Raw genomic sequence first — 13581 nt, 5'->3', positions numbered from 1 at the left:
ATGTTCCCACCAGTTTGTTGCTGTTTTAATATTATAATTTTTGCACAAATTCCAATGGATCATTAGTGCTACTGAATTGTGCCGCAATTTATAATCAGTCTGTGTGATTTTTTTACAGCAGCTGAGTATGTGATCAACAGTTCCATCAGCTTCTTTGCAAAGTCTGCATTTGGCATCATCAGAGGATTTTTCGATTTTGGCCTTAATGGCATTTGTGCGGATCACTTGTTCTTGCGCAGCCAGGATTAGTGACTCTGTTTCTTTCTTTAATGTACCTGTTGTTAACCATAATCAAGTTTTTTCACTGTCCACTTTATCTTTTATTTTTTCCAGAAATTGGCCATGCAATGCTTTGTTCTGCCAACTCTCCATTCTTGATTTTATCACATCTTTTCTGTATTCTTGTTTCGTCTGTTGGGCCTTCAGTAGATTTTTGTTCTTTACTTCGATTAATAGATGTTTTTGACTTTCTTTTAAATAATCAGCCAGTGCATGTTTTTCTTATTCAACTATTTGCTTCACTTGTAATAATCCTCTGCCACCTGATTTTCGAGGCAGGTAGAGTCTATCAGTATCACCACGTGGATGTAAACTGTAGTGCATTGTTATTAGTTTCCTGGTTTTTTTGGTCCAAAATGTCCAAATCAGCTTGTGTCCAGTTAACTATACCAGCTGTGTATCTTATAACTGGTATTGCCCAGGTATTTATGGCCTTGATTGTATTTCCACCATTCAATTTAGATTTCAAAATTTTCCTAACTCTGTTGGTGTACTCTCACCTGACAATAGTTTTTACTTCTCCATGCTTGATGTTATCCACCTGCAGAATGCCTAAGTATTTGTAGGCTTCATTTCCGCTGCATTTAATTAGTTGGCCATTGGGCATTTCAATTCCCTCACATGTAGTGATTTTGCCCCTTTTTATGGATACAGTGGCACATTTTTCCATGCCAAACTGCATTGAAATATCGGTGCTGAATACTCGGACTGTGTTTGTCAATGATTGGATTTCTATTTCTGACTTTCCATAGAGTTTCAAATCATCCATATATAGTAAATGCGAAATTTTTTCAGCTTCTTTGGCTGTTTGGTAGCCTAATTTCATTTTTTTTAAGATTACTGATAGTGGGATCATTGCGATGATGAAGAGAAGAGGTGAAAGTGAATCACCCTGGAAAATTCCTCACTTGATATTAACCATTCTGTAGATCTCATTCCCTACTGCCAACTCAGTTCTCCATTGTTTCATCGCCTTTTCAGTAAAGGATGTAATATTTTTGCTAACGCCAGTTGTTTCTAAGCATTTTATGATCCAACTATGTGGCAGTGAGTCAAATGCCTTTTTGTAATCAATCCAGACCATATTCAAGTTCGTTTTTCTGTTCTTACAATTTTCTAATATCATTTTATCAATTAGAAGCTGATCTTTTGTGCCCCTGCTCCTTCTTTTGCTGCCTTTTTGCTCTACTGGCAAGATGTTGTTTGTTTCCAAATAATCCATCATGTTATCTGCAATAATGCCTGTGAGTAATTTGAAGGTTGTTGGCAAGCATGTTATTGGTCTGTAGTTTTCAGGTGTTGTTCCTTTAGTTGCATCTTTCTGAATCAAGTATGTTTTTCCAGTTGTCAACCATTCATCAATTTGGCCCTTTTGTAAAATTTCATTCAGTTGCCTGGCCAATATTGCATGTAAACTGATCAGATATTTGAGCCAGAAACCATGCAATTGGTCATTTCCAGGTGATGTCCAATTCTTTACCTTTTTAACTCGATTTTTGACCATCTCAGTTGTTATTTCTAATACTTGCATTTGTTTGTTGCCAATGCTTTTCTCAAAGTCATGTATCCACTTTGCTTCCTTGTTGTAGTCCTTTGCATTTTCCCACAATTCTTTCCAGAATTCAACTGTGGCCTGTTTTTCTGGTTTTTCACTTTTGGTGTCACCATTCACATTAAGACTTTGATAAAAACGCCGTTGGTCTGATCGAAATTGCTGATTTTGTTTATTTTGGATGATTCGTGCCTCATATCTTTCAATTTTTCTAGCTGTTGCTGTTATCTGCTGTTTTACAATCTCTACAGCTTCATTGATGTTTCTTGTATCCAATCTATATCTTCTGATTAGCCGATCTATCGCTTTGTTGTTTTTAAGCCATTGCTCATGCATGTTCTTTAAGTTACTAGCATCTGCCCTTAATTTTTTGATTTTTTGTTCTAAACGGATTTTCCACTTTGGCTTTGATGCTTTTTCTGTTGTGTGACTAGGTACTTTAATTTTAATGCCTAGTTCATTAGTGACTATTACAGCTGCGCTGTACATTAACTGGTTTGTTTCAAAGATGGATCCCGGTTCAATTGTTGAAAACACTGCATTAACCATTTCCATGATAGGGGCCAAAATTTTCTTAGGCACAGTTTTTAGTGATGGTAAACGTTGCCTTTCCTCATTAAGCAGAAAATGCTCCATGATCTTATCCTTCAATTCTTTTTGTTTTTGAGTTAGTTCATCAGTTGGTTCAGTGATAACTGGTTCTAGTGGTGGTGATGTTATTTCCTCCCCGAGAGCTTCTTCTGGGAGTTCTACTATAATGTCTTTAGTTGTGTCTTGAATATCAGTTATTTCCGCTTCTGATATTGTTTTTTGGGTTTTGCAATTTGCCTGAATTTCCTCAAGTTCAACTTCACTAAACACTTTATTCCGTATAATAAATCACCTTTGATCTGCTAGTCGTTGTTCACTAACATTTGAATCTGGATATTGTTGTTTCCATAATTCATACATTCGCTTTAAATATCCTCTTTTTTCTGGCTCTGAGTTGTAGTAACAGGCCATTATGGCACGGTTTTCATCTGCACTATATTTTAGTCGTTTTGTTGGCTGGTCCACTTGTAGCCCACTTGTCGACGGATGTCCAGGGACCCCGACATCCGCCGCGGCCCTTGTTAACCCGCGCGACGACTGATGCGGTATGGAATTCTTATTTGTTTTTTTCACCATATTGTATGGGTTGGCGGGTTTGTTTTTACGGGACCAGATGCCAACCTGACCCCAACCCTCCTCCTTTCTCATCCGGGCTTGGGACCGGCAACGGCGGAGTTGTTGTTGTTGTTGTTGTTGTTGTTGTTATTATTATTATTATTATTATTATTATTATTATTATTATTATTCCCAATACAACTCATGCATAGGGTCATCCACAACTACATTACATTTTCCACACTCATATGTGTGATTCCTTATAACTTCTTTAAGCTAAACATCAACGCATTGACATATATCACTAATGCAGTTTCCTATCTCTTCCATTGATATAATTAACATCTTATGTATTGAATACAAATATATCAAGTATAGGTTAAAGATGAATTGAAAAACATCTAATTCCAATGTATAAGCTGTGAATTTATTATATAATCACAGGCAAACATTGCACTTATGCCTAAGTCCTCTTCCCACGCACATTATAAAACAGATAAAACTATCTTAGCTGGCTGTTGTAAATATTACTCTGCTAATTCAACAAGAAATGCTACTGCATGAATCCTTAATGCAGAACACAGCTAGAAGTGATTTTAGCAATTTTCTTCCCAAGTTAATTCAAAATTTATATCCAAATGTTCCTCTATTTTTTCCCCAAGCACTAGGAAGGATTATATTCAAAACCAGACACTTTTGCTTTGTGTGTGTGTGTGTGTTTGTGTGTGTTTGTGTGTGTTTGCTTCTGATCTTAAGCAGCCTTGCAAGGATCCCTGGCTTGCTTATAGCACAGGGCTGCATGGCTGCCTGCAAGCATGGGGGTGGGGATGGCGGCGGGAGCTTACCTCCTAGGTGCTAGCCGCACCGTGCAAACTACCGCCTATCACCCCGGAGAGGGGAGGTCTGGCCGCCAGCAAAGGCCTTCTACCGAGACACCCCGTGCAGGCAAAATAGCAAGTGAGCAAAGGAGGATCAGGCAGGGCACTGAGGCCCCTTCACCTCCCTTTGCTCCCACTTTGTCTTGATTAGGTTGCTGCAGCTGCTGGGCACGGATGGACGGAGGTAGCCAGAACGGCCCAGGCGGGCAAGTGATGGAGGATCAGGCAGCTCGCTCGCCCGCCTGCCCGGATTGCCCCGCCGCTTTGGCTGACTCTGTCCATCTGCGCTCGGCAGTTGTGGCAACCTCATCAAGACAAAGTGGGAGTGAAGGGAGGTGAAGGGGCCTCCCTTTGATCGCTCGCTCCCCCTGCCCGTCTGCACTATGCTAGCTCTGCCCACCGCTCACTGATTTGCTAGCTCACCACTCGCCCCGCTCGCCTCTAAGAGCCCTATCTATAGAAAGCCAAGCAGAAAAAAGGGTATATGGGTTTAGATAGGGCTGTTAGAGGTGGGCAGGTCAATTGGTGAGCCAGCCAATCAGTGAGCGGTGGGCAGGGCTAGCATAGTGCAGATGGGTGGGGGGAGCGAGCAATTGAGCAGCTTCCGGATGGGCAGGGGTGAGTGAGAGAACTGGTTCTAAATGGCTCTCCAGAGGGGGCTAACTTCAGAACTCCTCTGCCGCCACCCCTTGCCTCTTAGCACCCCCCTAAGCCATCCCCCCCCCAGTGGGCAGTACCGCCTACTTTGGGAACCACTGGTTTAATGGGTATTGAGTTATTTCAGGTGATTATCTGGAATTACTCATAGATTTCAATAGCATCTATTTTTTATTTATGAGGACTCTGTGGAATTGTTTTGGTTAGTGTTTCCAGAATCTAAAATGGTTTGTGTACATATCCACTTACACAGGAGAATGAGTGAAAAAGATAGAATTCCCTGCATACTATTCATTAATTTTGGGAAATCAAGGTAAGCAAGATAAATATACAAAGGTTTTATGAGCTAGATACCATTATATCTGATATTCACTAATTTTCTGCTTTTCTTGTTGATGAATTATCAGGGGAGAAAAAAGAGGTTCATATTCAGAATTTATGATCCCTTAGTTACTTGATAATAATTATTTTGAAAATATCTTTGTTTCTTTTGATTTAATCATTCAGAGAAACTAAAAATTCCAAGTATTATATTTTAAGCTAGCCACTGAAAAAGCTGTGGTAGAGATAATGTTATTATCAATTAATAAGAAAGCAACTTTCTCCATTTCCTCCATTTCCTCCTCATGTCTTGTAAAGACATCCAAAGTTAAACATACAAAAATGTGGAAAATGCCTTACAGGTACAAGCTGTAAGCTACCTCCACTGTAATTTTTTTTTCCATTCTAGCCTCCAGAGAAAAAGCTATATAAAATGTGCTAAATCTGTAATGGCTGGAGACAGATTCAGATCACCAATAAGATGTTATTTATTACCTTAGTCCATTTGAAACAAAATGTCAGCACAGCTTATTAACTGAGCAATATCATTTGAATGGACTCTGTATAATCCACACTAGAGTCAATATAATTTTTTCTAGATATTATAGAATTGTAGAATAGTTTTTACTGAAACTTAACCATGCATTTTAGACAGCAGGCAATTTAGGTAGAGATAAAAATTTATTAGACGTGTAGTTTTTCTCTTGGTACTCGACAGAGATACTAATATTGGAGAATGACATCATGTGAGACTATATCTTTAAGATATAGAAAACTCTGGCTTTCCAGATGTTAAATCACAACTGTAATATCCTTTGCCGTTGGGTCTGTCACTCAACAACTTCTGTAGGATCAAAATGTTACTTGTTCTATTTTAAGACTTTAATCAGAAAATATGATTGATCTTAGAAACCTATCCATAAAGATGTAACTTTCATTTTCAATTTCACTCAGAAATCTAAAATAGTTTCTCCTCTTCCAAAATGTTAGCATTTTTAATCCATCCTCCTGATCTATATCCCTACAATTCTTAGATTTCCTTACCTTGGCCATTTTGCCAGTCTCGTTGTAGTTGTAGTTTAGCTCTTTTTATCATTAACCTTAACCTCTTCCTATTAATTTACATTATTTGTCATGTAAAGATTCCTTCCTTTTTTCCCTCTTTCCTAGTTTCTTGTTTACAAATTATTATCTTTCAGCACCTAGTTCCTATTTGATGATGATCATAATGCGTTGATGATGTAATGATGTTTCACTGAAAATGTTACCTAGTTTTCATTAATAACAAAATGTCTCAATATAGCAAACAAATTCAAGAGCACCAAGGCGCCTCCTTAATATAAATCTATCTATTTCTCTGTCTATCTACATATACTCTTCCCATCCCCACACATACAGTACATACAAATTATTATTCATTCTTTCTGCACCCGATGCTTGAGATCCCACTGCTACAGGTTGTATTATGAGTTCTGCCTCATTCTCTTTCAATTCTTTACAACTTGTTTTGATTCAGTTTTCAGATTTTCTATTGTGTCCCATGAACTATTTTCTATCTAAACTCATATTTCTCTTCCTTTGCATATTCTCAATCTTTTTCTAATTCTGGCAACTGGAACTTGCATGCATATTCCATGACATCAAAGCCATTTCAATTTAAGTTTGTATAGGAAACTTGTAATCTTGTCTCAGGTGATTTTATTTCCTCAGTTTTTTAAAAAAATCAGATTAAATAAAATAACCACAGAACTTTTTTTCCATGTCTGAATTATGCCATCTGAAAAAGGATAAAACTTCCAGAATGCATTGGAAACATTATTTGTTATTACAGTGAAAATTGATTGTTGATTGGGATAACTTAGTGAGTGATCTTGCTGTCTAATATCATTACCATCTTATCTGACACCAAAACACGTGAATATATATATATTTGGGGGGATTTATAGAGAAAGAATTTATAGGTCATGGAGGACTTAACAGCTTTTCTCTAACATTTCTTAGAATTGTGGATGAAAAAGACATAGAATTTTCTTCTGGGAGACATTTTGAAATCATGGCCTGCCCATCCATTCATGTGTTAAATAAATTTATCATTACCATTTATAAGAACAATAAATATGAATATAAAAAAATATCTAGCTTAAACTTGAATGTGCTGCAAGTGCAAAATTAAGTGATTCAAACCAGTATATTGTAGATGTTAATGTGGGGAACTTTTTTAAAGCTCACTCACTTCCATTCACTCAATGAAGCTCACTTTGTATCAGTTGCTATCTTTCAGCCCAGCTTACCTTATAACTTTTAATGGGTGATCTTTGTCTATAGGCATCATGGGGAGGCTCAGCTTTACTGTCAAGGAGGCATCGCAAGCTTCTTCGTGGCATCCACAGGTACATTCATTTTAATTGAAAATTTAATAGCTTATGAATCAAATTTTGTACATTTTGCTATTTCAAGTTGGAGCAACTTTGCAGTCTGTCCTATAATTTCAGGGTCTATAGCAGTGACCTCTGACATTACTGAAAAGAATGTGGCTTAAACTCATCCCCCTCCCCATTTTATTTATTATTTATTATTTATTTAATAAATATGCCACTTGTCTCACAATTCAATGCAACTGAGTCGTTGATATTTAAGTTTGTAAAAAGAAAAAGGATTAATATATTTATTTGACTGCTTGTTTGTCAGAAACCCTACAGTCAAATATACGATCAAATATTAATATTTTCTAACTGAATTTCAGTGCTGTGTTGGTGGATAGGTCTTTAGGCCACATATTATTCCTTTGTTGAATTAGAAATCAGCTGCTTCCTGTTTTGTCTGATCTGTGGACTTTTCCTTACACATATCAATGGCATAAACATTCCTGCTGTATCTTGATTACTTGGAAAGATTCTTTTCACCAGGAATGATTAAAGTTGTGGAACTCTTACATTGGCCTCTATCTCATATCCTGCTTATGAATCAGATAGGCCTAAATCCTCTTTGTATTGGGATTAAAAGGGTATTTCTTCCCTTATTACAGTTCTAATGGCAGTCTCAGAACATATAAAAGCTATTAGGCTTTGTTATCCATTATATTGGAAGAAAGGTTGGTGATTTAGCAGCAACAGGAAAGGGAGGAAAAGTGTGAGGAGAAGGATTAGTAATGGGAATAGCAAATTTCAGTTTGTATTTTTTTTCTCCCAATTCAGGGATGGATGGCATGCATTTCAACTCAGGAATGAAGAGAGATTTCTTTTTAAATTATCTATACATATATTTATGCATATACTTTAAAATGAAGGCAGTATAAAATGGAATATGTATTTTATATTTATTAATTATTTTTTAATTTTAATATTCTCATTAAAATTATTCCATTTCTCCCTTTTATAGGGCCGCTTCTGTTGCATGGAATCCTCATAAGATGCTTATGGCGGGAATCCAGTGTTGTGCACTTCTGGTCAAAGATAGTTCTGTAAGTCCATTTTATTCTGCTACAATAAAAAAAGAGAAAGAGCAAAAGCTCTTCCATTAACTTTCCAAGTACATAGTATAATACAGCAGGAGTATACAGAAAAATTATTTCTGCTGTAGCTTCTAAATTAAACATTCTGTTTTATAAATAGCTTATAAATGTAGCTTATGCATTACAAATACATATACAGAAATTGATTACAAATTGAAAGGTGAGTAAAATTATGATTAAACTAAATACAACAGAGATGTATGTGAGTGCCTATATAAGGATTGTCACAAAACTATTTTTCATTAATGTCAAAACTACAAATGTTGCTATCTTTAGATTTGTTATTTAGATTTAGATTTTATTTGGTTTGTATGCCGCCCTATTCCCGAGAGACTCAGGGCGGCTAACAATAAAAGGGGAGGGGATACAAAAATAAAATAAAAAACAGCAATTTAAAATACGTAATATCTTACCTATTCCCCCAGTATGATCAAGCGGCTCATAATCAAGAGCAACATTTGCTCTTAGTTCAGATTAAATTTCATAAGTGAATACAGTATTTGACACTATATTTTCCTCAACAAAGAAGTAGACAGCTTTTGGAACTGCAGATATATTTCAAATTTTGACAGCATATAAGGTTCCTGGTTGAGAGATGTAACTGTTTTAAGTTGATTGAAATAGGAAAATATATGCACCACATAGATAGAGGAAAAAATGAAATTAGTAATGCCATTTTAAAGCACACAAAGAGGAGATTGAACAACTGACTCTGTAGTGCAGTTGTAAATAATCTGGAGCTGAAGGAGCCCTTCTATTTTATCACCTCTTATTATATTCAACAGCTCAGTATCAGTAGTAGAATCCTTCAAGTTTTGGGGTTTTGTAATTTCCCAGGATTTGAAATGGTCACAACATTATAACCATTATTAAAAAGGCAGAATATAAGGAAAAACAGTTGGATGACAGATTAAATAGATGGAAAACCAAAGCTTTGCAGGGACAGCACTTGAAAAACATTGAAGGAAAATGTGATGACAATTTGACATGGGAATGGCTTAAGAGAGGAACCATCAAGAAAGAAACAGAAGGTTTAATACTGGCTGCACTAACAAGCACTACAAACCAATGCCATGAAAGCAAAGATACAAAAATCCACTGACAACCCAAACTGCTGACTTTGCAATAACAAAGTTGAAACTGTTTCATTTAATATGTGAATGCAGCAAAATCGCACAGATTACAAAGCTAGACATGACTGAGTTGCTAAATTAATCCACTGGTCATTATGTAAAAAATATGATTTACATATATCCAGAAAGTCATGGAAATATAAAGTGGAAAAAGTTATCGAAAATGAAAATAACATTGGATCGTCATTTGGAGCATAACACGTCAGATATCACGGTTGTATTGCTGTTCCTGGAGATGCCAGAGTCGAAGAAAAAGAACTAGAAAAATAATGCAATATCACGACCTGGCCATCGAAACTACACGGCTATGGATGAAGCATGTAGCAGTGATGCCCATTGTCATTGGGGCACTTGACACCGTGTCCAAGAATTTTACAAGATACATCAACAAATTGCAGCTTCCTGCAATAACACCAGCGGAACTGCAAAAAACTGCGCTACATGGAACATCTTATATTTTTAAAAGGTACTTGTTTGACACTTAGGACGCTGACAGCAACTCGTATCAACCATTAGCACCAGTCAATGGTATTTGTAATGCATTTTTGAATGTTCAGTTGGCTGAGTTTTATGTTTAATGAATAAAGTATATAATATGAAAAGATTAAACAATATGAAAATCAAGTAATTCAGTTCAAGGAAAACTCACAGTTAAGAGCAAGTCAGCACCAGTTTTACAAGAGCTTAGAAAGTGGAGATGGAGCAACAACAAATGAAAAGCCTGATAAAGAAAAAGCTCTGAAATTCTGGAAGAACTTGTGAGAAAACAACAAGCACAACAGAAATGCAAAAAGGATCAAGCAGGTTAAGGATTCTGTTAAAGTGCATAAAATGGTGCAAAGGCAGTCAAGAAAAGTGAAGAATTGGAGTGCACCTGGACCAGATGAGCTACATGACTTTTGGCTAAAGGCACTTACAAGTGTGCAGGAAAGATTGGCAGTCCAAATGAACCAGATCTTAAAAACATCCAAAAAAGATGACTGGATGACAACTGGAAGGACATTTTTGATCCAAAAAGTTAAAGAAAGAGGAAAGGACCCTGGAAACTATAGGCCAATCTCCTGTTTGCCAACAACATACAAGCTCCTTACTGGCATCATTGCAAATCAAATTTAGGGATACTTGGAAAGAAATGACTTGCTTCCTGTAGAATAGAAAGGATGCTGCAAAAATTCAAAAGAAACAAGGGACCAATTGCTGATTGTCAAGCTAATCCTAAAGAATTCAAAGAAAAGATGAATCAACCTGTTCATGGCTTGATAGACTATAAGAAAGTGTTTGATTCAGTTCCCCACAGCTGGATCAAGAAATGCCTGAAAATCTTTGGCATCAGCAGCAACATACAAAAATTCATGGAAACTTCAATGAACCTCTGCAAAACGAAGCTTCTGCTAATGGAGAAGAACTGGGTGAAGTTGAAATTAAATGAGGCATTTTCCAGGGTGATTCCCTTGAATTTCCAAATAGTGAGGTAGCCCTTTAGGTATTGCTCCAAAGGCTCCAATTACAATTGGGACAATACTCGATTTCTTTTTCCACAGTCGCTCAGCTTCAATTTGCAAGTCCCGATACTTTGTGATTTTTTTCTTGCTGCTTATCTTCAATTTGTGCATCACCAGGTATTGCAATGTCAATGAACCAAACTTTTTTCTTTTCAACTATTATTATGTCAGGTGTGTTGTGGGCCAAGTGCCTTACAGTCTGAATTCTGAAATCCCACAAGATCTTGACTTTTTTATTCTCTAGTACTTTCTCAATCTGATGTTCCCAGTGGTTTTTGCTGTACTCAAATCCAAATTTCTGGCACAATTTCCAGTGAATGATCTTAGCAACGCAGTCATGGCGTTGCAGGTAGTCAGTTTGTGAAATTTTGCTGCACCCACTGATCAAGTGATCCACTGTCTTGTCTTTCTCATTACAGAGGCGACATTTGCTATTGGTGGTAACATGCTGAATTTTTGCCTTCATGCAATTTGTGGCTAAGGCTTGTTCTTGAGCTGCAAAATAAAGCCTTCTGTTTCTTTTTTCAGTGCTCCTGATTTTAACCAGTTCCAAGTTTCTGGTTTTTTTTTCAGTGCTCCTGATCTTAACCAGTTCCAAGTTAGCTTTTGGTCAGCTTTGCCTTCAATACTTTTCAAGTATTGGCTATGCATAGCTTTGCTTTTTCAATTTTCAGCTTGCCTCTCAATTACTTCTAAGCTTTTGACTTAGTTGTCTTTAAAAGGCCTCCTTTATTTACTTCCTTAATCATTGGTTCTTCACTTTTCTGGATGTAATCATTCAAGCTGTGTTTTTCTTCTTCCACAGTCTGTTTTAATTGTAGGTGTCCTCCACCACCCTCTGCTCTTGGTAGATATAATCGGTCAATATCACTTTTAGGATGCAAAGCATGATTCATTGTCATAAGCTTCTTTGTTTTCTGTCCAAATTGTCCAACTCCATCTGGGTCCAGTCAATTATTCCTGCATAGTATCGAATCACAGGTATAACCCAGGTACTTATGGCTTTTATGATGTTTCCTTCATTCAATTTGGACTTTAATATCCAAATTTTCTCATGTTCCTTCTCGGCGACCCTGCTATCACCTGGTATTGCGATGTCTATGACTGTGACCTTATTTTTCTCAACCAGTGTGATGTCTGGTGTATTATGCGCCAGTATTTTGTCCGTTTGTATATGGAAATCCCACAAGATCTTGACCATCTGATTTTCGGTGACTTTTTCAGGCTGATGTTCCCACCAGTTTGTTGCTGTTTTAATATTATAATTTTTGCACAAATTCCAATGGATCATTTGTGCTACTGAATTGTGCCGCAATTTATAATCAGTCTGCACGATTTTTTTACAGCAGCTGAGTATGTGATCAACAGTTTCATCAGCTTCTTTGCAAATTCTGCATTTGGCATCATCAGAGGATTTTTCGATTTTGGCCTTAATGGCATTTGTGTGGATAGCTTGTTCTTGCGCAGCCAGGATTAGTGACTCTGTTTCTTTCTTTAATGTACCTGTTGTTAACCATAACCAAGTTTGTTCACTGTCCACTTTATCTTTTATTTTTTCCAGAAATTGGCCATGCAGTGCTTTGTTCTGCCAACTCTCCATTCTTGATTTTATCACATGTTTTCTGTATTCTTGTTTCGTCTGTTGGGCCTTCAGTAGATTTTTGTTCTTTACTTCGATTAATAGATGTTCTTGACTTTCTTTTAAATAATCAGCCAGTGCATGTTTTTCTTCTTCAACTGTTTGCTTCACTTGTAATAATCCTCTGCCACCTGATTTTCGGGGCAGATATAGTCTATCAGTATCACCACGTGGATGTAAACTGTAGTGCATTGTCATTAGTTTCCTGGTTTTTCGGTCCAAAATGTCCAAATCAGGTTGTGTCCAGTTAACTATACCAGCTGTGTATCTTATAACTGGTATTGCCCAGGTATTTATGGCCTTGATTATATTTCCACCATTCAATTTAGATTTCAAAATTTTCCTAACTCTGTTGGTGTACTCTCGCCTGACAATACTTTTTACTTCTCCATGCTTGATGTTATCCAACTGCAGAATGCCTAAGTATTTGTAGGCTTCATTTTCATTGCATTTAATTAGTTGGCCATTGGGCATTTCAATTCCCTCACATGCAGTGATTTTGCCTCTTTTTATGGATACAGTGGCACATTTTTCCATGCCAAACTGCATTGAAATATCGGTGCTGAATACTCGGACTGTGTTTGTCAATGATTGGATTTCTATTTCTGACTTTCCATAGAGTTTCAAATCAAATCAAATCATTATTATTATTATTATTATTATTATTATTATTATTATTATTATTATGCAATTGTATCACAGCGGCCAGTTGTTTCGCCGGATTTGGCATTGGTTACTAGTCGGGCCCCACCCAGGGGCCTAGGACGTCGTAACGTATTTTCGTAATATGCGTGCAGATCCAAGCAGTGCGGCTTTTTGCATTTGACTGATGGTGATTTTGTCAATTTTTAACTGTTTTAAATGTAATTCCAGTGCTTTTGGAATAGCACCCAGTGTGCCAATTACCACTGGAATTACCACTGCTGGTTTGTGCCATAGTCGTTGAATTTCGATTTTTAAGTC

At 36.9% G+C, this 13581-nt stretch overlaps 1 protein-coding gene across 1 annotated transcript in view; it reads left to right on the top strand.

The window, feature by feature from the left end:
* The window catches only part of GADL1 (GAD like acidic amino acid decarboxylase 1), a 146696-nt gene that overhangs the window by 51000 nt on the left and 82115 nt on the right, over positions 1-13581 (top strand). Inside the window, exons 10-11 of the mRNA XM_087712897.1 lie at positions 7159-7223; positions 8212-8293. Coding sequence (XP_087569023.1) covers positions 7159-7223; positions 8212-8293 — 147 coding nt within the window. The remainder of the gene's footprint in view (positions 1-7158; positions 7224-8211; positions 8294-13581) is intronic.

This window comes from Thamnophis sirtalis, unplaced genomic scaffold (genome assembly GCF_051295495.1).
Source record: "Thamnophis sirtalis isolate CommonGarterSnake01/CBP01778 unplaced genomic scaffold, rThaSir2_p1.2 scaffold_4, whole genome shotgun sequence".
Lineage (NCBI taxonomy): Eukaryota > Metazoa > Chordata > Lepidosauria > Squamata > Natricidae > Thamnophis > Thamnophis sirtalis.
This window is presented reverse-complemented; position numbering and strand designations above follow the sequence as displayed.